At 36.0% G+C, this 26,134-nt stretch overlaps 2 protein-coding genes and 1 long non-coding RNA gene across 4 annotated transcripts; 2 read left to right on the plus strand and 1 right to left on the minus strand.

The window, feature by feature from the left end:
• Positions 1 to 1,628: 1,628 nt before the first annotated feature.
• Positions 1,629 to 7,000, plus strand: LOC132633361 (protein CDI-like). Of its 2 annotated transcripts, XM_060349716.1 has the most exons (3): positions 1,629 to 1,883; positions 2,582 to 5,230; positions 5,742 to 7,000. In XM_060349716.1, exons 2-3 carry the CDS (start codon positions 5,145 to 5,147, stop codon positions 6,556 to 6,558), a joined length of 903 nt encoding a protein of 300 aa, XP_060205699.1. In that variant the 5' UTR covers positions 1,629 to 1,883; positions 2,582 to 5,144; the 3' UTR covers positions 6,559 to 7,000. The 2 variants fall into 2 exon arrangements, with proteins under 2 accessions (XP_060205699.1, XP_060205700.1); XM_060349717.1 differs by lacking the exons at positions 1,629 to 1,883; positions 2,582 to 5,230 and adding an exon at positions 5,269 to 5,606.
• A 9,880-nt stretch (positions 7,001 to 16,880) lies between these two features.
• LOC132633362 (uncharacterized) lies at positions 16,881 to 18,823 on the plus strand. The gene is made up of 2 exons (XR_009579644.1): positions 16,881 to 17,745; positions 18,553 to 18,823. It is a non-coding gene; the product is annotated as an uncharacterized LOC132633362 (long non-coding RNA).
• A 2,975-nt stretch (positions 18,824 to 21,798) lies between these two features.
• LOC132633363 (D-glycerate 3-kinase, chloroplastic) lies at positions 21,799 to 25,343 on the minus strand. The gene is made up of 12 exons (XM_060349719.1): positions 25,011 to 25,343; positions 23,845 to 24,230; positions 23,668 to 23,747; positions 23,538 to 23,589; positions 23,417 to 23,458; positions 23,258 to 23,336; positions 23,145 to 23,176; positions 22,990 to 23,058; positions 22,697 to 22,771; positions 22,498 to 22,614; positions 22,363 to 22,413; positions 21,799 to 22,254 (listed from the first exon to the last, which is right to left on the minus strand). The coding sequence occupies exons 1-12, from the start codon at positions 25,222 to 25,224 to the stop codon at positions 22,111 to 22,113; spliced, it is 1,341 nt and encodes a 446-aa protein (XP_060205702.1). The 5' UTR covers positions 25,225 to 25,343; the 3' UTR covers positions 21,799 to 22,110.
• Positions 25,344 to 26,134: the final 791 nt, after the last annotated feature.

Consider the following 26,134-nt stretch of genomic DNA (forward strand, 5'->3'; position numbering starts at 1 on the left):
GGTGTATGAGGTCACATGCTCGTGCGGGTGCGTCGTGCCGTCATATTTCTGTATATCGGGCATTTTGAACCTCTTTGGGATCAGTTTCGGGGCTGCGCTCGGAGGAAAAGGCCTTTGGATGTACCTTATCGAATTCGGCCCCTTCAGTAAAGGCGGAGCCCCCGGGATCTGATCCACCCGAGAATTGTATGTCTCGACCCTCTTATCGGTTGAGTCTACCCGTTTCGCCAAAGTTTCGAGCATCTTTAGAACCTCGGTAGAAGAACCGGCTCCAGAGCCGTCGCTCTCAACCATTTGTGCCTCATTTCTTTCGGTTTAGGCAACACCCTTTGTCTTACCCGACTCTGCTTCATCTTTTCCGCTCTGCAACCGGGCAATCGCGATTCCTTGCTCGGCGATTGCCGCCCTTTGTTCCTGTAGCATTTCAAAAATTAAACGCAAGTTAACATTGTCATTCGGTACATCCGGTTCCCTCCGGCCCTGGGTCCGAGACAATGTAACGGAATTGTGAGTATTTAGAGGATCGGTGGCCGGTAGGGCGACATTCTCCTGGTCCACAGTATTTTTCCGGTTGAGTCCCTCCCTCGAATCGACGAGGTTCGGGTCAGCGGGATTTGGCAATCCCCGTAGTCCGCTGCCTTCATTTTCCGCCACAATCTCGGTGTTGTTGACATGGCCGGATTGTTCGATGTCGGCCATTTAGTCCGTTTTTCGCAGAGATGGGCAGGAGATGTTTTTGATTTTGATGAAAATGATAGAAATCGAGACCAAAGACCACTATTATCCTAGCCCCACAGTGGGCGCCAAACTGTTTACCCCGAATTTGGATAATCAATTGAATTTGTAAGTGGGTATAGGATATGTGTTTAAATCTCAATATATACCGTAGGGAATAGAGTGTATGGACGTTATGTAGCAATGCAATTGATGAAGAGTATTAATGCTTATTAAATGACATGCAACACTTATTTGAGGAGATACAATGAAAATGCAAATGGTCACTGTGGACCGAATCAGATCTTGGAGAGAGAGAGAGATTGTATATATGCTTTGATGTTACAAGTGTTCTTGAAAATGAATAAGCCAACCTCCTCAAAGGAGGGGGATGAGTTCTATTTATAGTGTTGCCTCCATGGGCCTCCTACCATACAAATTGTTAAAGTAATAATAATAAGTACAACTCTGAACGGAATTAGTGGGATTAGGTTGGCCGTACAGTCTGACACACGCATGGTTGGTTGTTGATCATGGCAGGACGCTACTGACGCGTGGCTTGTGTGCAACGGCTGTACCGGACAAACGGCTCGGATACTCGGGGTAACGACCTCGACCAACTCGGTGATGAAGGAACCGGACCAAATGGTTCCCCGATTAGCTCCGGACAAGCGCTCCTCCGGTTCAGAATGAGAGTCTTCATGTATGTTCTTGTTCCCTTCTCCCTCCGGTTTCTCGCTTCACCAGTTTGACTCACATCCGATTTTTACTGTATGCAAAATAGTTTTTATTCTTGAAAATATCTTTGTTGAACATAATGCAATGAAAATGACAAAATCCCATTTTCTAGCTACTGCCAGGTATTTGATAAGGATATATTAATTAAAATTAAAAGAAAAAAATTGCGTGCTTTAAGCTACAAAGACTTTTGAGTTGTCTTATGCAAAGTGAGCTCATATTATAGACCACACAAGAAGAAAGTGATTATTTGTCAAGCTGTAAACCAGAAGCTCTCTCAAAACTTTATTGGAGTATTGTTATAAAATTAGCACTTCCTTTAGGTGCAAGGCTAGAACAAGTAGAAAAATGGATGCACCCCAAGTTCAACAGGTGTCTTATGTCGATCATGTGAAACGCCGACACGAGGAAAAAGGATGCCTTTATGCTTGGTTTGTAACCTTTTTCTTAACTTTTTCACGTCTCTTTTTTTTTTTTTTTTTGGAGGGGAAGGAGGTGGGTTAAAAGTGTTTCCTAATTTGCTTATTCCTTTTGTTTATTAAGGGAGTTAAGTTTGCATTTCAAGATTAGAAATCAAATAATAGTACAAATTTTTTTAGCTCTTAGAAGGTTTCTTTTGACCTTATTTTACTTTGATCCTCCAATATTGCAGACAAGGAAGGGTCTTTTGTCTTTTTTTTTTTTTTTTTTTTTTTTTTGTGTTATTTTCCCTCTTTGATGGCATGATTATTCCTTGGTATCCAACTATTTAAATATATTGAAAATCCATCCTTTAACAGTTTCCAATATGTTGATATGGTCTACACGTTGATTTATATCCACTACAAAAGGGAAAAATGTACTAGTATTAAGCACGTAAGATGGTATAACTTTCTGGAAGCAAAAACAGAATAATCCACATGTATATGGGATTTAAAGTTGGAATAATAAGAAACTGACAAATTGGTCTAGGAGCTTAAATTTTCCATCACTTTTCTAATGTTGTAAAAATGGACTCACATAAACTTAAATGGAGCGACATAAATTAGTGGAGATTGCTATAACCGACTCTAACTTAGGGATTGAGGCGTTTTTTTTTAGGCCTTAACTTAGTATGTCTACTAAGATTTATTTCACTGAATGAATGCAGTTTGTTCGCAACGTGTTGCTGTTTCTGTTGCTACGAGACCTGTGAGTGCTGTTTGGACATGCTCTGCTGCTGCTGTTGATGACCCTCCTAGTCCTAGCCATGGCAACCCTATCTTACTATGTTAGCAACATAAGCTAAAGTGGAATATGTTCTCCTGTTTTGGCTCTATATTTTTGCCACTTCTTTATTGTTACTTCCTCCCTCTGTATATTGAAAACTGTGAAGTTGAATAAACCTGTTAGTAAGTAAAAACACCTTAGGAAATTTATTGGAATTCTTTTTTTCCTTTTTCTTTTGGTATATATTATTTAAAGTTACTACATTCTGTACCCGAGAAATTTAAAGTACTAAGTGTCATCAAAGTAGACCCTAAATTTAGCGGTGTGCAGAATTTGGTTTACCGAAAAAAAAGTTATTGATTTAGCAATCTATTTGGTTAATGATTTTTTAAGTTTTATGGACTACCAACTCAATTTTAAATTTTAAGTTGTATTAGTAGTTAAACCGATAATCCAATAAGGCATAAGATCTTACTAAAATTACCTTTAATAAGTATGTTTTAGTGATATTTTCTCTATAAAAAATGTAAGAGGCCAAACCAATTGTGTTCGAAGAAAATTGGTTTAACAGGTAAACTGAACCAGTAACGTGTTTTAGCCTATGTCCTCATTGGGTTATTGGTTTAACCGTTAATCAAACTTAAAAATTGAAATCAAGTTAGTAGTCCAATAAAAATTAAAAAATCATTAACCAACTAGATTGCTAGACCAATAACCCTTTTTTCTATTCAATTTATCGGTTGAACCGATTTTTGCACACCACTAAATTCGGAGTCTGGACACTTAATTTCTCGGGTACAGAATGTAGCAACTTTGAATAATATATACCAAAAGAAAAAAGGAAAAAAGAATTCCAATAAATTTCCTAAGGTATTTTTACTTTTAAAAGTATCCTACATTCATTTTTTACATTAAATTTTTTATTTGGAGTGCCAATTATTTTCCTTTAAACTTGTACGGAGTTTAACTAATTTTTTAAGAAAAAGTTGAAAAGTTAAATAATAAAGCGGAAGAATTTCTTAAAAAATTTGATCTGTGTATAATATAATTGGTTTTAAAATTGATGAAAAAATCAAAAATGAGAAAAAAGAGGAAAGAGGAGAGGGAAATGACTCAAGAGGAAGACAAAAACGTGGAAGAAGAAAGGAAGAGCATAAGGTGGTGGGGCCTACATTATAATTGTAATAAAATACCCTCCCACGCACCATATCATACTTATGCCTCACCTATTGTATACCATCAAATTGACTACTCCAGCATGAGAAGTATAGAGTAGTGTGTTTGGTAGGACGAAAGTCATTTTCTATTGAACTTTTTTTTTCATCCTAGAATATTTTATGGTATTTGGCTGGGGAGTGAAAAATTATTTCGAAAAAACATGTTAATTAATAATAATATTAGCAAATCCAATGAGTATTTCGATGAAATTTTTAGTACTAAAATTTTAGTTAGGCAAGTAATATGAAGTCAGAAGTTAAAAGACAATTGCAAAAAAAATGACTTCCGCTATCGAACAATCCGATTGCTATGAGCTAAATTGGCCTTGAAAATGTTATGGAAAACCAAAGCACCTGTCAAAGTTGCACTTTTGGAGAGCTGGCTAGGACAGAAGATAACAAAGGGTCAGAGCTGTTTTGGAGGACCATCCCTAATATGAATTTTTTGGACTACGTGGAGAGAGAAATAGAGCTTGTTTTTGAGAACAGGAAGAATCACATTCTAGAGTTAAGAACACCTGTTTACACAATCTGTTTTCCTGGTGTAAGAGGAGTTTATTAGAAAGTATGGATCAATATATGGACCGTTCTGGTTTTATTGGTACTGTTAAGTACCTTCTTGGTACCTTGTCTAATAAAATAATTACCTTATCAACGAAAAAGAAAAATGGCTTCCGCTCATAAGTGAGGGAAGTCGTCTTCTCCATTTTGAGGGAAAATATTTTCCGTGGAACATGATCTCCGTCACACCAGAGTTGCTCTCATGTTCTAAAATAGATATATAGCTAGAAAAAAAAATACAGCAACCACAGTCCCATATTGGATACTCACGGCTCGGAGGTAGGTCTTTGGCATATTTGATGGAAATATTAAGTCATTAACTGTGAAGGTTTATGCTCAAAGGATAGGCTCAATAAGCACCAAGTCAGAGAAAGTAACTAGAGCAAAACATAAAAATTGACATTTTTACCTACACATATGGTCTGATTTACAGTATTAAACTTGAAAATACAACTGAAGACACGCTCAGGAGGAAAGAACGCTTGCAAGGGTCTAATCTTGCACTAAAATCAATCAAGGATCTAAAATAGACCAAGTCACTTGAGCAAAAATTTGTTCAGACATTTTACCTTCACATGTGGCTTAATTTACAATAATACATTTGAATGTACAATTGAAGACACTCTCAGGAGCAGATGATGCTGGCAAGGGTCCCAATCTTTGCACAACATTCAATCGAGGATCAAAAGTAACTCCATAACTGCAGGTTTACCTTAGCAAGCGAGGATGGGATTTCTCCCTTCATCAATATCAATGAGAAGAACATGCTTAGGATCTGAGCCAGTAGGACCTTCCGAGTATAGCGTGGGAAGGTAGGCCTTGTATGCTGGCAAGTAGCGGGATACAAAGTCCTTCACCTGTGAAAAGCGGGAAAAAAATATATATTGGAAAACGTTCCTCTGAAGCGTTAAATGATGGATTCTCATTTCTTTTTTAAGAAAGAATACGCATAAATTTCCACCTCCTCATCAGACATCCCAGGCTTCCCGTCAGCTCTCATTGCAATCTCCGCCTGAGAACATCCCACTACACAAGTTAAAATAAATAGCCTTTGACTCTTTCTCGGGATCCCTCACAATTATTACTTCCCTCATATACAAATCTTTGACTCTTTTTCTTCCACAAAAAAGAAAAAAATAATAATAATCCATTTTGAGTCCAAACCAGATCTAACAGCGTTCTCACAAGGCATGTTTCAAGCTTGTTTTGAGTCATAATAATGCTCCAAGATTCGTTTTTTTAATTACCCAAATGCAACATTTTTCAAGATTCAAATAAGTTGTTTCCGTGGAGTTAAAACTTTCTTGATTTTCCAATTTGCAGGACGGTAATGTCGTCTGTGGTTAAAGATTTGCATTCAAATGGTGTGGATGTAAAGAAATCTGAGACCCCTTTAAGCAATGGCAATGTTCATTTAGCAAATGGTACAAATCCAAAGCCATTCAAGATTTTCATAGGTTATGATCCAAAAGAAGTTATTGCTTATGAGGTTTGTCGTTATTCCCTTTTGAAAAGATCATCAATCCCACTTGAGATCACACCAATTAAGCAATCTGAGTTAAGGCAAACAGGCGTTTACTGGCGTGAAAGAGGGAAGTTGGAAAGTACTGAGTTTTCATTTTCTCGTTTTTTGACACCCCATTTGGCAAATTATGAGGGTTGGGCTATGTTTGTTGATTGTGATTTCTTGTACTTAGGGGATATTAAAGAATTAATGGATATGGTTGATGATAAATATGCTTTAATGTGTGTACAACATGATTATACACCGAAAGAAACAACGAAAATGGATGGTGCTGTGCAAACTGTTTATCATAGGAAGAATTGGTCATCTATGGTTCTTTATAACTGTGGGCATCCGAAAAACAAGGCACTAACACCTGAAGTGGTGAATTCTGAGTCCGGGGCGTTTCTTCATCGATTTATGTGGTTGGAAGATGAGGAGATCGGGGAGGTTCCATTCGTGTGGAACTTCCTCATGGGGCATAATAAGGTTGTTGAGGGTGATCACGCTACATTTCCTAAGGCGATTCATTATACGCTTGGTGGACCCTGGTTTAAGGCTTGGAAAGATTGTGAATTTGGTGATTTGTGGTTGAAGGAATTGGAGGAGTGCAAGAAGGCAAAGGAGAAGGTGTAAATCACAACGTGTATTTTAAGGTAACCGGCTGGTGGTAATTGTTGTAAGAGTTATGTTCAGAGATTAGAAGGTTATGCCTTTAATGTAATCTTCCACATTATTCGTTTTATATTGTTCTCACTTCGAGATTCTTCCTAATTCAAGCCAATATTTTTATTCTGTATTGCCACATTTGTTAAGCAGACATTTAAGTCATCTAGAGTTGTTTTGTAATTGTAATAGATGTCTATTAGCATAGAAGGTAGTAGATTGTGTGATGATCTACAAATTTATTATTGATATCCATTCCTGATTTGTCATTTGGTTTTATATATGAGAAACCTTTATCCCCTCTCTACATGGGGGAGGTTTTGTTGCTTTTAATTGCTTCTGTAATTTGGTTTTAGGAAATGCCCTTTCTTCCCTCTCTTACTGCGAGATGTTTCTGTTCTTTCATTGATTCTATATTGAGCATTCGAGTGATTTTAAGGTGCTTTTTGAGCTTATCATAAGGTGTTGCGCAAAAAGTAATTCTTCTTAGTTTGAGTTACCTATCATTTTGACAGTGTTATTGTCATTTTTTCCCTGTTTGGATTTTCTTTTGAGAGGACGTTACAATATCTTTTTCTTTTATGTTGCTCAAGAAAATGCTTTGAAGAAGTGGGTTCATGTTTGTGCTTTAGCGTAGTGGCTAAATGAGAAGCAGTTGCCTTCATGTCCATTTGCCAATGGGGTTATTCTTTTCAGACAAATTACCTGTCCTACAAATTCTTTTTCCTTGTAAAAATGATAGTACCACCTAATCTTGTATTCTCCTAAACAAGGTGGGTGTGTGTGGGCGGGGGGCAGGGGTCTCATTGTGGGGTCCAGTCCCCTATCCCATATTTTAAGGAAGGAAGATTTTTCTTCCTTTGACAAAATCACATTTGTAGCAATTGTGGAATTGGCCAACAAGCCAATTCTTTTGTTCACATTTTCGTGATGTAAGCGCTTACCTCATCATAGTCGTGACGTAAGCGCTTACCTCATCATAGTCGTGACGTAAACGCTTACCTCATCATAGGAAATTCATTCCTATAAATAGGCAGCTTATGGTTCATTTGTAATACACCAAGATCATTTGCTATACACACCGAAAATCTCAGACAATACATCTGAGTGAGAGCAAAGTGAGGTATTCCATAGACTGTAAGAAAATAGTCTGTGAAGAAAAATAGAGTGTGAGTGATATTGTAGTGAGGTGGGAAAAATCAAAAGAGTGTTTTTCTTTTTGAGTGTGTAGTGGTCTTTGGAGTATTTATACTCGTGACTACACAGTGTAAAATTTCTTACTATAGTGATATCAGCTGCTCCTCTTGGCCGTGGTTTTTCCCTTATTCAGAAGGGTTTCCACGTAAAATCTTGGTGTCATTATTGCTGCATTTTATTCTTGTTGATTTAACCATAACTTAGTGTTCCACGTTTATTACTAATACCATGAATATTATTTTTGCGGGTCTATTTTATTCCCAACAAGTGGTATCAGAGCCAAGGTTCTGTCTGAGTATGCTCTGTGGTTGCAGCACAGTCTGAACTTCCACATCAGAAAAGAATTACTTTGGTCTTCGAATAAAATAGTATTTGTATTTGTGATAAACGATGGAAGCCAACACTAGTAGAATGGTTACTTTGAGTGGCGTAAATTATGCCATTTGGAAGGGCAAAATGGAAGATTTGCTCTATGTCAAGAATTTTCATCAACCTGTCTTTGGAAATAAAAAGCCTGATAATAAATCAGATGAAGAGTGGAATTTGTTGCATCGGCAGGTTTGCGGCTTTATTAGACAGTGGGTTGACGATAATGTGTTGAACCATATTTCTGGAGAGACACATGCTCGGACCCTATGGGAGCATCTTGAAAGTTTGTATGCTCCAAAAACTGGTAATAACAAGATGTTTCTGATAAAGCAAATGCTGGGTTTAAAATACCACGATGGTTCCGCAATGACAGATCATCTGAATATTTTTCAGGGGATCATGAACCAGTTATCTGCTATGGGTATTAATTTTGATGAAGAAATTCAAGGCTTGTTTCTACTTGGTTCCCTACCAGATTCTTGGGAAATTATTAGAACTTCATTATCAAATTCTGCTCCGGATGGTGTGATCTCTATGGATCTTGCCAAGAGCAGTCTTTTAAATGAAAAGATGAGAAGAAAATCTCAAGGCTCCTCCTCATCAGATGTCTTGGTGACTGACACTAGGGGGAGAGGCAAGAATCGTGGTTCTCAAAATAGAGAACATCATAGAAGCAAATCCAGAAGCATACTTAAAGATATTGACTGCTATCATTGCGGGAAAAAAGGGCACACAAAGAAGTTCTGCCGGATTTTGAAAAAAGAGAATAGAGAAAAGGAGGAAAAGAAAGAAGATGGCAATCGTGTTGCCGCTGTCACTACAGAAGATCTTGTTACTGTCCTTGATGCGGATATGATAAATATTGCTTGTGATGAGTCAAGCTGGGTTGTGGACAGTGGTGCCGCAACTCATGTGACATCAAGGAAGGAATTTTTCTCATCCTATACTCCGGGTGACTTTGGAACTTTGAGTATGGGTAATGAGACTGTATCCAGGGTGGCTGGTGTTGGAACGATTTGTTTGAAAACTAGTATTGGAACTAAACTAGTTTTAAACAATGTAAAGCATGCACCTGATGTTCGTTTGCACTTGATCTCTGTTGGTGTTTTGGATGATGAGGGATATGTCAGTACCAATGGTGCTGGAAAGTGGAAGCTTACTAAAGGTTCCATGATTGTGGCTCGTGGCGAAAAGAGTCGTGGTCTATACTGGACTACGGCCTCTACCTGTGTTGATATGGTGAATGCAGTTGAGAGCAATAGCTATTCAACGTTATGGCATAAGAGGCTTAGCCACATTAGCGAGAAAGGACTAAATGTTCTGGCCAAAAAGAAATTATTGTCAACTTTCGAAAGTGCTAAATTAGAAAAGTGTGAGCACTGCTTGGCTGGAAAACAAAATAGAGTTTCTTTCAAGTCTCATCCTCCTTCAAGAAAGACAGAGTTGCTTGAGTTGGTGCATTCAGATTTATGTGGTTCAATGAAGACAATGACTTTGGGTGGTGCACTTTATTTTGCTACCTTTATTGATGATTGCTCAAGGAAACTTTGGGTCTACGTCTTAAAGACTAAAGACCAAGTGTTGGGTGTCTTTAAGCAGTTTCAGGCCTCAGTTGAAAGAGAAACTGGAAAGAAGCTGAAGTGTATTCGTACTGATAACGGTGGTGAATATTATGGACCGTTTGACGAATACTGCAAGCAACAGGGTATCAGACACCAGAAGACTCCTCCTAAGACTCCTCAGCTTAATGGTTTAGCAGAGAGGATGAACAGGACCTTAATGGAAAGAGTCAGATGTTTGCTTTCTGAAGCAAAGTTGCCGAATTCCTTTTGGGGTGAGGCTTTATTGACCGCTGCACATGTTATTAATCTATCCCCTGCGGTTGCTTTGCAAAGTGATGTTCCAAACAGAGTTTGGTATGGAAAGGATGTTTCCTATGACCACTTGAAAGTGTTTGGTTGTAAAGCTTTTGTACATGTGCCTAAAGATGAAAGGTCGAAATTAACTACCAAGACAAGGCAGTGCATCTTCATTGGTTATGGCCTTGATGAGTTTGGTTACAGGCTATATGATCCAATTGAGAAGAAGGTTGTGAGAAGCCGTGATGTTATCTTCATAGAGGATCAAACCATTGAAGATATTAACAAAGCGGAGAAGATAAAATCTTCAAGTTCTGAAGGTTTAGTTAATCTTGATCAAGTTCCTCATACAAATGCTGATGAAGTTGGTGGGCTCGATGACGATGGTGATGCCCAGAATCATGTTCCAGATCAGCATGTTGATGATGATAACGATGCTGCTATTGATGAAGTAGATGCTCCTACTCATGAAGTCGTGGATGAGTCAGATATTCCACTTAGAAGGTCTACTAGACAGCATGTTCCTTCTTTCCGTTATTCACCTAATGAGTATGTATTACTCACTGATGGGGGAGAACCTGAATGTTATGAGGAGGCCATGGAAGATGAGCACAAGGATCAATGGATTGAAGCCATGCAAGATGAGATGAAATCTCTGCGTGAGAACCATACTTATGAGTTGGTGAACTTGCCTAAGGGCATGAGAGCTTTGAAGAACAAGTGGGTGTTCAAAGTTAAAGCCGAAGAACACAGCTTGAAGCCCAGATACAAAGCTAGATTGGTTGTTAAGGGATTTGGTCAAAGGAAAGGTATTGACTTTGACGAAATATTTTCTCCTGTCGTGAAAATGTCCTCCATTCGGACAGTTCTTGGTTTGACTGCTAGTCTTGATTTGGAGATTGAGCAGATGGATGTGAAGACTGATTTTCTTCACGGTGACTTAGAAGAGGAGATTTATATGGAACAACCTGAAGGCTTCAAGGCAAAAGGTAAAGAAAATCTTGTATGCAAACTCAAGAAGAGTCTATATGGATTGAAGCAAGCTCCCAGACATTGGTACAAGAAGTTTGAGTCTGTTATGGGGGAGCAAGGCTACAAGAAGACTTCTTCAGATCACTGTGTGTTTGTACAAAGATTTTCTTATGATGACTTTATCATCCTTCTGCTATATGTGGATGATATGTTGATTGTAGGCAAAAATGCTTCCAGGATTGACGAGTTGAAGAAACAATTGAGTAAGTCTTTTGCAATGAAAGACTTGGGTCATGCTAAGCAGATTTTGGGCATGAGAATTACTCGTTCGAGAGATGAAAAGAAGCTTTATTTGTCGCAGAAAAAGTACATAGAACGTGTACTAGAGCGCTTCAATATGAAGAGTGCTAAGTGGGTTAGCACACCTCTTCCTGGTCATCTGAAATTAAGCAAAATGATGTGTCGTACAACAACAGAGGAAAAAAAAAGAATGGCCAAGATTCCTTATTCCTCTGCCGTCGGAAGTTTAATGTATGCAATGGTATGCACTCGACCAGATATTGCTCATGCAGTCGGTGTTGTTAGCAGATTTCTCGAAAATCCAGGGAAAGAGCATTGGGAAGCTGTGAAGTGGATACTCAGGTATCTAAGAGGAAGCTCAGATGAATGCTTGTGTTTTGGAGGATCAAATCCAATTTTGAAGGGCTATACAGATTCTGATATGGCAGGTGACCTTGATAACAGAAAATCCACTACTGGATATTTGTTTACTTTTTCAGGGGGAGCTATATCATGGCAGTCGAAGTTGCAGAAGTGTGTCGCACTGTCTACAACGGAAGCGGAGTATATTGCGGCTACTGAAGCTGGCAAAGAGATGATATGGCTCAAGAGATTCCTTCAAGAACTCGGATTGCAGCAAATGGAGTATGTTGTCTATTGTGACAGTCAAAGTGCAATAGACTTGAGCAAGAACTCCATGTACCATGCGAGAACAAAACACATCGATGTCAGATATCATTGGATTCGTGAGCAATTGGAAAGCGAATTGTTCCAAGTCAAGAAGATTCACACGAATGAAAATCCTGCAGATATGCTGACCAAGGCGGTACCGAGAGACAAGTTCGAATTGTGCAAAGAACTTGTCGGCATGCACTCAAATTAGAAGCCAGTGTACCCTCCTTCAGGTGAATGGGACTGGAGGGGGAGATTTGTGGGGTCCAGTCCCCTATCCCATATTTTAAGGAAGGAAGATTTTTCTTCCTTTGACAAAATCACATTTGTAGCAATTGTGGAATTGGCCAACATGCCAATTCTTTTGTTCACATTTTCGTGATGTAAGCGCTTACCTCATCATAGTCGTGACGTAAGCGCTTACCTCATCATAGGAAATTCATTCCTATAAATAGGCAGCTTATGGTTCATTTGTAATACACCAAGATCATTTGCTATACACACCGAAAATCTCAGACAATACATCTGAGTGAGAGCAAAGTGAGGTATTCCATAGACTGTAAGAAAATAGTTTGTGAAGAAAAATAGAGTGTGAGTGATATTATAGTGAGGTGGGAAAAATCAAAAGAGTGTTTTTCTTTTTGAGTGTGTAGTGGTCTTTGGAGTATTTATACTCGTGACAACACAGTGTAAAATTCCTTACTATAGTGATATCAGCTGCTCCTCTTGGCCGTGGTTTTTCTCTTATTCAGAAGGGTTTCCACGTAAAATCTTGGTGTCATTATTGCTGCATTTTATTCTTGCTGATTTAACCATAACTTAGTGTTCCGCGTTTATTACTAATACCGTGAATATTATTTTTGCGGGTCTATTTTATTCCCAACACTCATTAATTTGGAGCACTAAATAAGCCGCCCCTGATAAAACCTATATCTGCCTTTGAACTTGCTCATTGAGTATCACATACCACAAATTCTTTTAACTGAACATGTATGCTGGTGCCATAAAGGGTATGAAGCTAGTTTGTCCACTTCTGGTACTCATCAACAGTCCCCTTATTATTATTGGATTGGGAACGATAATGTTTGTACAACCTGATGTGTGGATTCCCTGAGTGGACATAAAAAGTGATCTTGTTTCTCTGAGATATCCTTCACCTCATAGAGCATATTCCAGTGACCCCAGTAGAATAGGAGGACCCTTTCCAGCTTTTGCTAGACACCATATGATCCGTGTATCGAACATCAGTGATTAAACAACTTTTTTCCTATTATAAAGACAGGTTCCGGTGTATTAGCTGATAGCCTGCAATTTTCCAACTAATTATTCGTCCTTTATGGTGGTTTTTGTCCAAGAAAATTCGATAAACAACAGGAAGGAAGCATTAGCCCAAGCATATAACCGGGGCCCGTATGTCTCCTCAAAGTTCTGCCTGCCTAATACTGTAATCCCAATGAGTCATGTTTCCTAATTCAAGAGTCAATTTATTCACAATTCTTGAGTTCAATTGCTTCCTTTAAGACTAAAGAGTATGATCGCTCATATTATTACTGTTGTATTTATAACACAAATCAATGAGTTGAAGTGTTTGTTGGTGTTACCTGTTGTACTAACTTGTACCTGTTTCAAAACCCTCATAAGCAATAACATGTCAGGATTCCAAAAAATGTGCATATATACAAAGCCTGTAACTCTAATTTGTACCTGTTTCAAACTCCTCATAATCAATAACATGTCAACAATCCAAAAATGATACAGGCATACCTCTCCATAACATCCATCCTCTACAACAACATTTTACTATAACGCCAAATTTTCTTTGGAACTGATATTTCATTTTATGTTATAGTATATCTTCTCTATAAAAACATTTCACTATAGCAACCAAAGAGTATTCGGACAAGTGACACTGTTATAAAAAGGTCTGACTTTATCGTTTAATGTGTGTATATCATATTATACTAAAAGTGAGAAGCTTCCACCTTCAAAGTTAGTTTACCATTTTGCCCTTACACTAAATCAAAATCTAATTAAATAATAAATTTCTATTTAATTACATTATAATTTCTTAATTACATTAACAATGATCCGGTTCGGCTGCACTGAATTGGATAAGTTAAATGGGATGACTGTTTCATTTTCCAGTAGTCATTATAGGTTGTTACAGTTGTGTAAATATTCTTAATTATCATTTACATTGTGGCCTTTTGACATTTCAACTCCATTTGTTTTCTCCTTTGAGCTTCCACCGGTAATAACAATTTATGTAGCCTCTTCACATTTTCATTGCACTATATAATGTGCACAACAAAAGTCTTAGATCACTTTTCTTCTTCCCGGCACAAATTCACCTTTTTTCCATAAATTTCTATTGGTGTGTACTTTGCTCAACTTCATCTTGCGAGATCTTTTTACGAAATTGGCCTTTTAGTAACTTAATTAGCAACCATGATCATTTTAATATTCTAAAAAATTGCTTTATTCCTATTTTTGTTGTTTACTTTTGGCGTTATCAGATCTGACATGACAAATTCTTGAATGATTTATAATGGGAGTTTATTTTAAAATTATGTTGACAGATAATATGTTGTCTGAAAATGCTGTCATGAGGACCTAAAGTCAGTGATTCATTCATACTTAAAGCTCTCAACATCCAAATTGTGAGTATATCTGCTCGTGCTCCTATGCCATGTGAAGGAAAACAAATTTCTGCATCTGAAAAGCTAAGTTGTAAGTGGAAGGGTTTAAATTACGTATTATAGTCATGATTTAAATAAATTAAGTTGATCTTTTACTTTTTATGTATAATTGTTACTAGTGTCTTTATTTTTTTCTTTCATCCTATTGAATGATATCTTCCGAATGTTATTGTCAAAGTTTGCAAATGTTGTCGCACTATCCTACCCCTAAACCAAGTTCGTAATAATGTTATCAGCATAAAAATAATATGTTTCAACAACCAGAAATGATCTCTTCATAACAGATGTTCCACAAGAAAAGAGTACTTATGGTCTTCTCTGCTTCTTCTTCTTTTTATTTTATTTTGACCCTTTATCTCATTTGTCCTTAGTCTGCATTAAAGTTATAACCAAAGAATGAAAGTCGGGCATTAGCTGCTAATAAATTGGTATATATAAGCTCACCATTTGGTCATTTATTTTGATGTTCATTGTTTTACCTTAAATGAAAGAAATTTCATTCACCAAAATAAATACCATATTGCTGGTGTTTGCAAAGATTATTAACAAAAGAATGAAAGTTTAATCTTTTAATCATATATGTGCACACAATATAAATAAAGCACGTCGAGGCTCATTGAGTATGGAGTCGTCTTTGTTAGGGAGCGCTTTACCTCTATTGTGAGACTTCCCGTCACGAATCTGGATTTAATCGGGCCCCAATACGAGTACCACACGCCTGGTTGGAAACCAAAAACTATATGTACAAATATAGATGGTTGCAAGAGGATTAATAAAAGATTAGAATACATAGTCGGTGTCTCAAGAAGAAATAATATGGCGCGATTATGAAATCAACCTCAAGATTAGTGATTGACGTGAGATACCAATTAACATGGGAGACACGTGCAACGCACGTGATCAGAAACTAGTATATATATATATATACACACACAACGATTGTGGTGCTTATTAAAGAAGCGTTGGTGCTGTAACTTTATTAGCCTGATTGGATAGTATTTGTTGAACCTGAAGTTAGGGTAACTTTTCATGTTTTTGCGGGTAACTGCAACAGAGAACAAGGGAATCATTGATTGCTCAAATAATTGAGGTTTCAACGTGAATAATGAGTTGTGAAGATCAAGTAATGTCCATTAATGTAAGGTAGCTTGTGATGGAGCCTGCAACTATAACTACTCTGATGAAGTATTCTAGCTGATTCCACGTTTTGCAAAATATATTTTTTGTAAAACGTGGACTAGTCTACGTTTTACTTATAATTTTTTTTTCTTAATTTCGAAATCTGATAAAGTAATTTTTTTTTTTGGTATAACATAGGGTGCTCCACGATAAACATCTTTTGGTTTATCGTGGAAAGTAGGGGTGTCAATGGGACGGTTCGGTCGGTTATTTTAAAAAAATTATGTCATCTCAATTTTTTGGTTATTTTATTTTGTATAACCAAAATTAGACTTTTCAAAACCGTCCCATTATCTCGGTTTTTCTTCGATATAGGTACGGTTCGGTTAATTTTCGGTTATTTTAATTTTAAAGTGTCACCTAAAAATACACCATTATTAAAATGTAACGGCGCAGACCTCCACAAACCTATTTGTAGCACACCATCAAATAAAACTTCTATATATATCTTTTGAAATATTTAATGTAAAAGCTATTAAAAAACTACACAGTAATTAAACTGAAATGTGTTATATCAAGTAGCAAGACAACAACGATAGCATCATCATAACGTGAATTCCTCATTGATTGACCAAGGGGAAGAGTAACTTGCCAAAGACAACAATGTTGATCAATTGGGCCAAAACGAACATCATCTTATAGGCCACAGAAACCACAAGTTGAATGTGATACATATATGTCCAGTGGCCAAAATTCTTTTTTATATTTGAAACATAACTTATAAAATATATTTTATATATCCAATTTGACGTATTTGTAATATATAAAATATATTTCTTTCATGTAAAGCAATTCGGTTCGGTTTGGGATTTTGACCATCCTAATTGTTCGGGATGGTTTTAAGCTTAAATAAAAAATCATGGTTTTATTGATAAAACACTATAAATCGGTTCGGTATGATTAGGTTCGGTCGATTTTTCATATTTTTTTGACACCCCTAGTGGAAAGGGCAACCGCCTTTGATTTTTCTGGGGGCAAATTCATGCCCTTTAGACTCTGAATCTAATTTTTAATATGATTTTACGTAGAAAAATTCTTTAGCTTTCCTCCCACCTAATCCCTCACATCTCTGTCCTTTGAGATAACATGCATAGATTTTTCTAGGTTTTGTGGAAACAACTAATGTCACACGTTTCACGTTTTTCTACCCTACGATTGGGACTTGACCAATCTTTACGATCATAAGAGGTTTATCCAAATCTTTGAGTTTCAATGTATAGTAACCTCACACCGCATGAAAAAAGGGTCAAATTTACCTCTCCACTACTTAAATTTGCCCTCCCTTATACTATATCCGAAACAAAAGAAGACGTGATACTATTACCTAAAGGTCCAAATATACCATTTAGCTCCCCCATGCCCTTCCCTTGAGGATGAACAATACTACTATTTATCCAAAATTAGTTTTTGCCAATATTGAGTGTAAATTATTAAGCCTCACTCGTGATTTATGAGTAAGTAGAAACCATAAAAACGTCTACTTGAAGTGAGAAAATGATCTACATTGGCCAGTTATGAGAGGACAAGTAGTTTTTATTCTTGAAAATATCTTTGTTGAACATAATACAATGAAAATGACAAAATCCCATTTTCTAGCTACTGCCAGGTATTTGATAAGGATATATATTAATTAAAATTATAAGAAAGACATTACGTGTCTTCAGCTACAAGGACTTTTGAGTTGTCTTATGCAAAGTGAGCTTGTATTATAAACCACACAAGGAGAACGTAGTTATTTCTCAAACTATAAACCAAAAGCTCTCTCACACTTTAGTGGAGTATTTTTACAAAATTAGCACTTCCTATAGGTGCAAGGCCAGAAAAAGTAGAAAAATGGATGCACCCCAAGTTCAAGAGGTGTCTTATGAGGAGATGTCTTATGTTGATCATGTGAAACACCGACACGAGCAAAAAGGATGCCTTTATGCTTGGTTTGTAACATTTTTCTTAACTTTTTCACATCTCCTTTTTTTTTTTTTGTGGGGTAGGGTTGCGGGGGGGGGGGGGGGGGGGATGCGTACAAAATGTTTCCTAATCTGCTTTTATTGTTATTACCGGAGTTAAGTTTGCAATTCAAGAGTTAGAAATCAAATAGTAGTACAAAGTTTTTTAGTGGACCGCGCCTTTTAGTTTTGTTACTTCTCTTTCTTGCTTTGGCTAGGCTTCTAAATGATTTTTATGTAATTAGCTCTTAGAATGTTTCTTTGGACCTTATTTTACTTTGATCCTCCAATATTGCAGACAAGGGAAGGTTTTTTTCTTTCTTTCTTTTTTTGTTTTTCCTTTTTGTGGATATGTTATTTTCCCCTCTTTAATGGCATGATTATTCCTTTGTATCCAACTATATATATTGAAAATCCATTCGTTAACAATTTCCAATATTCTGATATAGTCTACACGTTGATTATATCCACTAGAAGAGGGAAAGATTGATTCTACTAGTATTAAGCACATAAGATGGTATAACTTTCTGGAAGCAAAAACAGAATAATCCACATGTTTATGGGATTTAAAGTTGGAATCATAAAAAGCTGACAAATTGGTCTAGCAGGCAGCAGCTTAAATATTTCATCACTTTTCTAATGTTGAAAAACTGACTCAGATAAGCTTGAATGAAGCGACATAAATTAGTGAAGATTGCCATAACTGACTGTAAATTACGGATTCAGGCGTAGTTTTTTTTTTTTTAACCTTAACTTAGTATGCCTACTAAGATTTATTTCACTGAATGAATGCAGTTTGTTCGCAATGTGTTGCTGCTTCTGTTGCTTCGAGACATGTGAGTGCTGTTTGGACATGATCTGCTGTTGTTGATGTTCCTCCTAGTCCTAGCCATGGCAACCCTATGTTCCTATGTTAGCAACATAAGCTAAAAAAGGAAATTTGTTCCTCCCTTTACTCTTATGTTTCTTCCACTTCTCTTTTTTGTACCTCCCTCTGTATATTTAAAACTTTAAGTTGAATAAACTTGTTATGTAATGAATTCTATTGGGCATTGGCCGTGGCAAATCGCTTTCATGATTTTTTCCTCTCCACTATGAGAGGGTGTTTGGATTTGCTAATTTTAAGTGTTTATTGGCTTTTAACTTCTTTTTTAATTTTTGCCGTGTTTGAAAAAGATAAAAAGTGATTTTAAGCATTTAGTTTTAGGCTTAAAAAGTACAAAAATAAGTCAAAAGTCAAAAGTTGGATATTTCCAACTTATCCGCCCCCTCGCGTACTTACATTCCATTTTTACATTATTTAAATTCGAAAACAAATGATTAAAGTTCGAAAATATCTCTTCTTTCTTATTTCAACGATATTCTTATTTCAAAGATAAGAATATGAAATCAAAATTAGATTTTTTTTAGAAATGAAATAAAAAAGATATAATAACATTAGCAACAAGAGGAACAAGTTATATTTTTACAATTTAAAATAAATACAAAATCAAAATAGAATACTCAATCATGAATAAATGCAGATAAATATTCTCTCCTTCTTTTTCTATTATGTAAACCAAAAAGTCTATATAAGTAAAATACTAGTAAATTAATAATATAAAAAGAAAAAAAGAAAGGAGCAATAGTACCTTCTTGATAGAACAAGAAAATGATTATTGCTCTTTTTTTATGACTTTTAGCTTTTAACTTATAAGCTACTTTTAAAAAGTCAATCCAAACACCCTAAGAATTTTAACATTATCAGCGCTTTGCGAGGTAAATTGTGATTGTCAGCGTTATAACTTCATTAAACTTTATACAATATAAATTATGATGGTCAGCATTATTACTTCATTAAACTTTATACAATATAAATTATGATTGTCAGCATTATGACGTCATTAAACTTTATAGTTTATACAGTACTTCGCTATTGTTCAAGAAAGTTATACTTTAAAAGCGGGCTAAACTAGAAGCGGAACCACTCCTGAAGTGTATAAACCATGTGTATCTGGCGGGACGAAAGTCATTTTCTATTGATTTTTTTTCATGTTGGAATGTTTGCGGTAAAGTCAAGACTTCTCTACCTACGCAGAATTTTTTATAAGCGGTATTGACATTTTGACAGAGGAGATACATCGTTGTCACACCGATTCATTTATACTCAATATTTTCGACATGAAACATAAATTTATATGTAAAAATTGCAATAATATATTTCATGTAGTATATTAGCACCCTCCTCATTTTTTTTTAATTTCCTTAAAGAATGAACTCATAAAATTTAAATCATGAATCCGCCTGTGTATTTTAAAGAAGTAAAAAAAGAAATGAGCAAATCATTAAATCCACCTGTGTATTTTAAAGAAGTAAAAAAGAAATGAACAAATCATTAAAATCACACGTATTTAAAAAAAAAAAAAAAAAAAAACACAACTCAAATCATATTGATTAAGCATAATGCAAATATATTACTATAAATCATTTAAACAAATCCTCATTTTTTAAAGATGTTTGCATAATAACTCATATTTATGATAAATAACCTCTTTTTTGGAATAGAGGATCACGACGATTTAGGCCAAATGATTTTGTTTGTAGTTACAGAAAGAGCTCAAGAGTTCAATTTCTATAAACCTCTACCTTTTAGAAAATTGAGGTCTAAGTTTAAACAAAAAAAGGGGGCTATTTATGCAAATATATTACTATAAATCATTTAAACAAATCCTCATTTTTTTGAGATGTTTGCATAATAACTCATTGTATTTTTGATAAATAACCTCTTTTTTGGAATAGAGGATCACGACGATTTAGGCCAAATGGAGCTCAAGAGTTCAATTTCTATAAACCTCTACCTTTTAGAAAATTGAGGTCTAAGTTTAAACAAAAAAAGGGGGCTATTTAGGCTCGATTTCACGACTTTGAATATGGAAGTGCAGTGCTCAGACCGCTGCACCAAGAAGTGAATAGACTATAGTTGTCATCTTTACTACATATAACATTTTTGTTTTGCATATTCTTTATAGGCATATTTAGTTTTAAAAAAATTCAACCATGCTGTGTCGGATGACACCCTTGGCCCTTCCTAAATCCACCCCTGTAACAGCTAGGTTTTTCTGGAATCGATTTTTTATGTTATATTTTACTTCTGTATAACAACATTTTACCTATAACAACAACAACTAACTTTATAACAGTACGATTTTTGTATAATTATCCCCACATAACAACTATCTTCTTTTTTGGTAATATAATAATTAATCACTTTATAAAAATAGAATATCTATGGTTGTTACCAATAATAAGTGTAGAGATTTTGACCAAATAGTTTGAAATTTTAATACACTATTTATGACAAAGAATATTATATGAATATATATATTTTCATCATTAAAAGATCTTCCTTCGTTATACAAAGTGTGATTAAGCTTAGGATTCGACAATTAAAAATGAAAAATTAGATTTTATACATCTTTTTTTGCCTATAACAGCGAAATATTATTTAAATGTCAATGTTGTTATACGTGTATAACAACAATTCGCTATAACAGCCAAAAAATTTCGGACCCAACGATGCTGTTACAGAGAGGTTTGACTGTATTTAGTTGTTTATGAGTTCGAAAAAACAATCTTAAAAATTAATATTATTAGCAAATTCAAGAGTGATATGATGAAATTTTTTAATACTAAATAATAATAGTGTCCAGGTGTTGGTTGGATCAAAGTAATATGAAGTTGAGTCATTTGCAAGAAAAATGACTTCCGCTCATGAGTGAGGAAACTTATTTTTCTCCACTTCGATGAAAAATGTTTTCCATGGAACATGAACTGTGTCATACCAAACAGACAGAGCTGCTCTTAAAATATATAAATAGCTAAAACAAAAAAGTTAAAAACACAGCAAATACAGTTCCATATAGGATACTCACGGCTTGGAGTTAGGTCTTTGGCATATTTGCATCAAATATAAGTCATTTGCAGTGAAGGTTTATGCTCAAAGGATAGGCTCAATAAACGCCAAGTCAGAGAATAACTCGAGCAACAACAAAAAAATCGACATTTTTACCTTCAATTATGGCTTTATTTACATTATTAAACTTGAAAATACAACAGAAGACACTCTTAGGTGGAAAGAACGCTTGCGAGGGTCTAATATTTGCACAAAAAGACAATAGAGGATCTAAATTAAACAAGAACTCGAGCAAAATTTTGTTCGGACATTTTACCTTCACATGTGACTTAAATTTACAATGATACATTTAATGAACAATTGAAGACACTCTCAGGTGGAGATGTTGCTTGCAAGGATCCAATCTTTGCACAATATTTAATCAAAAGGATCAAAGGTAACTCCATAACTGCAGATTTACCTTAGCAAGCAAGGATGGGATTTCTCCCTTCATCAATATCAATGAGAAGAACATGCTTTGGATCTGAGCCAGTAGGTCCTTCTGAGTATAGTGTGGGAAGGTAAGCCTTGTATGCTGGCAAGTAGCGGGATACAAAGTCCTTCACCTGTGAAAAGCAGGAAAAAAAGAAAGAAATATTGGAATACGTTCCTCTGAAGTGTTAAGTGATGGATTCTCATTTCTTTTTTGAGAAAGAATACACATAAATTTCCACCTCCTCATCGGACATCCCAGGCTTCCCGTCAGCCCTCATTGCAATCTCCGCCTGAGAACATCCCACTACACTAGTTAAATAAACAGCACAAGAATAAATATGGAGGAAAATGCAGATGATTATGACATAACGAACCTGCAAACGCCATTGGTAGACATAACTTGGGTCTTGAATCTTGATGACAATCCATGAGTTAACATACTTATGCCATGCATCATAATAAGCTTCTAAGTTCTTGTTGACCGTCTCGAGCTGCAATTTTGAAAGTTTCAATGATCCAAGAGGATAGTTTCAAAATAGAAAGCACAAGCATCCAGAGAGTGAGTGCAAATACCTGTGGGTCAACAGCTTTGACAACTTCAGGTGGCAGGGGTTTGAAACCAAGCATCCAACCTTCAAACAGAATTACCTAATATACAAAGTATTGACAATGACGTGAGGCAATCTTACCGTTTCCCCTTGAGTTGGATCTATGAGAAAGTTGTACTTTCACAAGAATAAGACCGTGATGCCGACATTCTCAAATTATAAGTCATTTTAGAACTTCAACTTTTACTTCTAAACATTAAACATTAGTTGAACAGAAACCCACTAAATTGCCAGTTTCAGATAAAAACAACATCCTACCGGTAGAGGCCCTTCAACCACTGGCCATGTGGTGGGATCAGCTCTGTCACCTCTACCATTGTAAGCAGACTGGAAATAAGGTTTCAGAATTAGTAATACATAATATCCAGAACCCACTGAAACGACTTAAATGTTTACTAATCGCTTTTACTTACTTTATCATATCTAGGAAGCTTCATTTTCACACCTGGATGGAGTTGAATATTAATTAAGCGTATAGATGCAGTGTCTAACTGAAAAGTAGCAAAAGCTAAAAAGGCGCATTCACCTTCTTTCGTCAATTTACTTAGCGCTGTCAGTGTCTCAGCAGACAATGGAAGATCATGGCTTCCAGCATTTCCACGAAACTGAAGTGAAAAATGAAAACTTTACATATCTTGCTTTTATTATTTTTGAGAAAAAAGAAGTGAAATTCTTCATTTTCTACCTCCAAAAGCAAGTTCCCTGGGTTGCTGTCTCTTAGTTTTGCCTAAAACCACAAAATGTGTCAGCATTGGTGATAATACACAGACAGAAACTAGCAAGCAGCAAACTCGTGATACATTTACCTGTTCTTCTGCTGTTAGGTAAAAATCATCAATGGATAATGTAGCAGCTTTCCTGATTAACATGTGTGAAGCATAGTTTTTGGTTATTTCTGTCTCACAGAGGAAGCAAAAAATCATGGAAGCAACTTACCTCCCAGTGATTTTAAAAAGATATTCTAATGCGAATACTAGTGTTGTCTTTCCACATCCTTGAGGCGCACTAAAGCCAATCTACATGCCAAGAATATACATTTCTTAGGTGTGTTTATGTCTACCTCAATGGAAATCAAACAAACAAGAACCAAGTGAATGATAAAGATGTGTCTACCACCAATGGCGGGATTTCTTCTTCTTCTTTGAACTTGGAACAATGCTGCGAAATTTCCTGTTCACACCACAAGAAGACTGGAATATAGTAGTGATAGATTCGAATTTTTTGGGCCTCGTTGAGAGCCAACTGGTTGAGCTGAAACAATCTACAGAGCAGTAATCCATACTCTATCCACTTGTCAATGGACTCAACCACCTTTTCTGGTGTCAGACCTATCTTATTGATGAGAGGGCCTGAGCATATGAAGTCATATAGATCGTCCACAGAAGAAACTTGTGCTTGTTCTGTTGGAGACACAGAATTCAATGGACCTTGCTTCCTTCCATTAGGGGAAAAATTATCACAAGAAGCAGAATTATCTTGCATCCATGAATATCCATTGCCTGGACAACCATGATCAGTCATGAACGCAAAAGGGCAAAAAAACATGGCACCATAGCATTTTAACGGAAGTAACAATAATGATCATCAACTGACATAAGAAATAAACCATACAGATTACAGGAAAAACAAAGCAAGATCCATGGCAGACAGTTCGCTGTCCATCTTTTCAGGATTAGCTATTTAGCAAAATTGCCCCATTACGAATAGTTCCAAGGGAAAAAATGGCTCTTTTCTCCTTGTTTTGGAGCAACGGTTAGTAGGAAGGCTAGTTTGAGGGCATTGTTGAGCTAGTTAACTAACGACGAGCGCATTTTGAGCCAAAAACGTAACAGAGGTATTTCAAATAGTTCACCAGCATTTTTGGCCCCTTTCCCAAAATTAAATTTCCAAAAACTAATAAGCTCAATTAGCATCTGAATTTGGGATAAGGATTTGAAATTAGAAGAATAACCTTGAGAATCTTATTTAACTCTAAAATTCTACACCCTACACGTTACACTCCAAAAATGCAATTTTTTTTTAAACTTGTTCATCCAAGTTAGAGTCAACTAACAATTAAGCACAATCAGGTATTTTTTTTGGCAGGAAGAGCAAGTTATCTGGCAATTACAAGAATCTTGAAAAAAGTAGGTAACACCCACTTCGAATTATGAATGTAGGAGTGAAAAATTGAAGGCATAAAAGCTTGTATCGATAGTTAATTAACTTGCTAAACAAATTACAGAGAGAAAACACAATTGATTCATTTATTTTCTATTGAAACTGAAATGAAGCGAAACCTGAAGAATTAGAAAGCATTTGAGAAGACAAAGGAGGACGCTTTGATTTTGGGTTTCCAGAAATGGAAAGAGTCGACGACCCGCATTTGATATCGCCGCAATTGGAAATATTATTATTAAAATCATAAAAATGTCGACAACGTAACGAATATGATGATGATGACGTGGAAGAAGCTGACAGCTGCCATGGCGATAATATATTCAATCCCGCCATTATCGGCTCTCTCTCTCTCTCTCTCTAACACACACAGAGAGTGAGAAGAGCGAGTGAGTGTGTGTTGCAGCTTTTTCGATATACGATGATCAAAGGAGTCGATATGTTAGTTAAGAAACGATCGGTTAAGGTTGGCCTAGACAAGTATATACCTCACCTTTCCTGCCATGCTGGATTTTTTATTTTTTTTATAGAATAGAGTATTTATGTCTGAAGAAAAAGTGAGGGAAAAAAAGAATTTAAGGAAACAGTGCTGGAAAACATTATTGTCCCAATTTATGTAACACGACTGGAAATTTAAATTTTGATCATGAATTCGGAGGTAGAAGATTTAAGGCTTTTGAAATAAAATACTACTATATATTTTTGAAAATTACGTAAAAAGTATTATAAATTACAATAATTAACAACTTAAAATATTTAAAAGACTTATAAAGAAATTTTTGTCTAAAAAAAATTTGACTGACTCTCGAAATTTCAACTGTGCCACGTATGTTATGACGGAGGGAGTACTCTCTAGAAAGTACAAGTAATAAAATTACTCCTCCTGTTTCAATATATTTGTAACACCTCATATCTTAAAATAAAGGTTAGACTCATATCGTTAGAGTTTCAGAGGAAATTTGAAGGTACGAACGTTTTGCGAAAGTAGTTGAGGGCCTACTTCGGGTAATCATAACACCTTGATTCGTTGGGAATTTGGAAAAGGTTCCTCAATGAAAGTTGTAGTACATAGATTTACCTTTCCAGGAATATAAGGATCATGCCAATCGGAGTCCGGATCAAGGAGATAAGATCGTCTCAAAATGGCTAATAGAGGGGTGCTCAGATTCGATAGAATCGGCTAAGTTTTCGGTAGGTCTGCCTTCCAGCCCGATTTAGTGAAAATATGTCAGGAATTTGAGAAAAC

Source organism: Lycium barbarum, chromosome 3 (assembly GCF_019175385.1).
Source record: "Lycium barbarum isolate Lr01 chromosome 3, ASM1917538v2, whole genome shotgun sequence".
Classification (NCBI taxonomy): Eukaryota; Viridiplantae; Streptophyta; class Magnoliopsida; order Solanales; family Solanaceae; genus Lycium; species Lycium barbarum.

What these genes read in the sequence shown, in the direction of transcription:
- LOC132633361 (XM_060349716.1), top strand. Translation starts at nt 5,145, where the DNA reads ATGGGATTTCTCCCTTCATCAATATCAATGAGAAGAACATGCTTAGGA. An exon ending in TCCGAGTATAGCGTGGGAAG is followed by an intron (nt 5,231 to 5,741) that starts GTAGGCCTTGTA and finishes TCCAATTTGCAG; the next exon opens with GACGGTAATGTCGTCTGTGG.
- LOC132633363 (XM_060349719.1), bottom strand. Translation starts at nt 25,224, where the DNA reads ATGGCGGGATTGAATATATTATCGCCATGGCAGCTGTCAGCTTCTTCC. An exon ending in TCAAAGCTGTTGACCCACAG is followed by an intron (nt 22,615 to 22,696) that starts GTATTTGCACTC and finishes TCAAAATTGCAG; the next exon opens with CTCGAGACGGTCAACAAGAA. An exon ending in TCTACCAATGGCGTTTGCAG is followed by an intron (nt 22,414 to 22,497) that starts GTTCGTTATGTC and finishes GGATGTTCTCAG; the next exon opens with GCGGAGATTGCAATGAGGGC.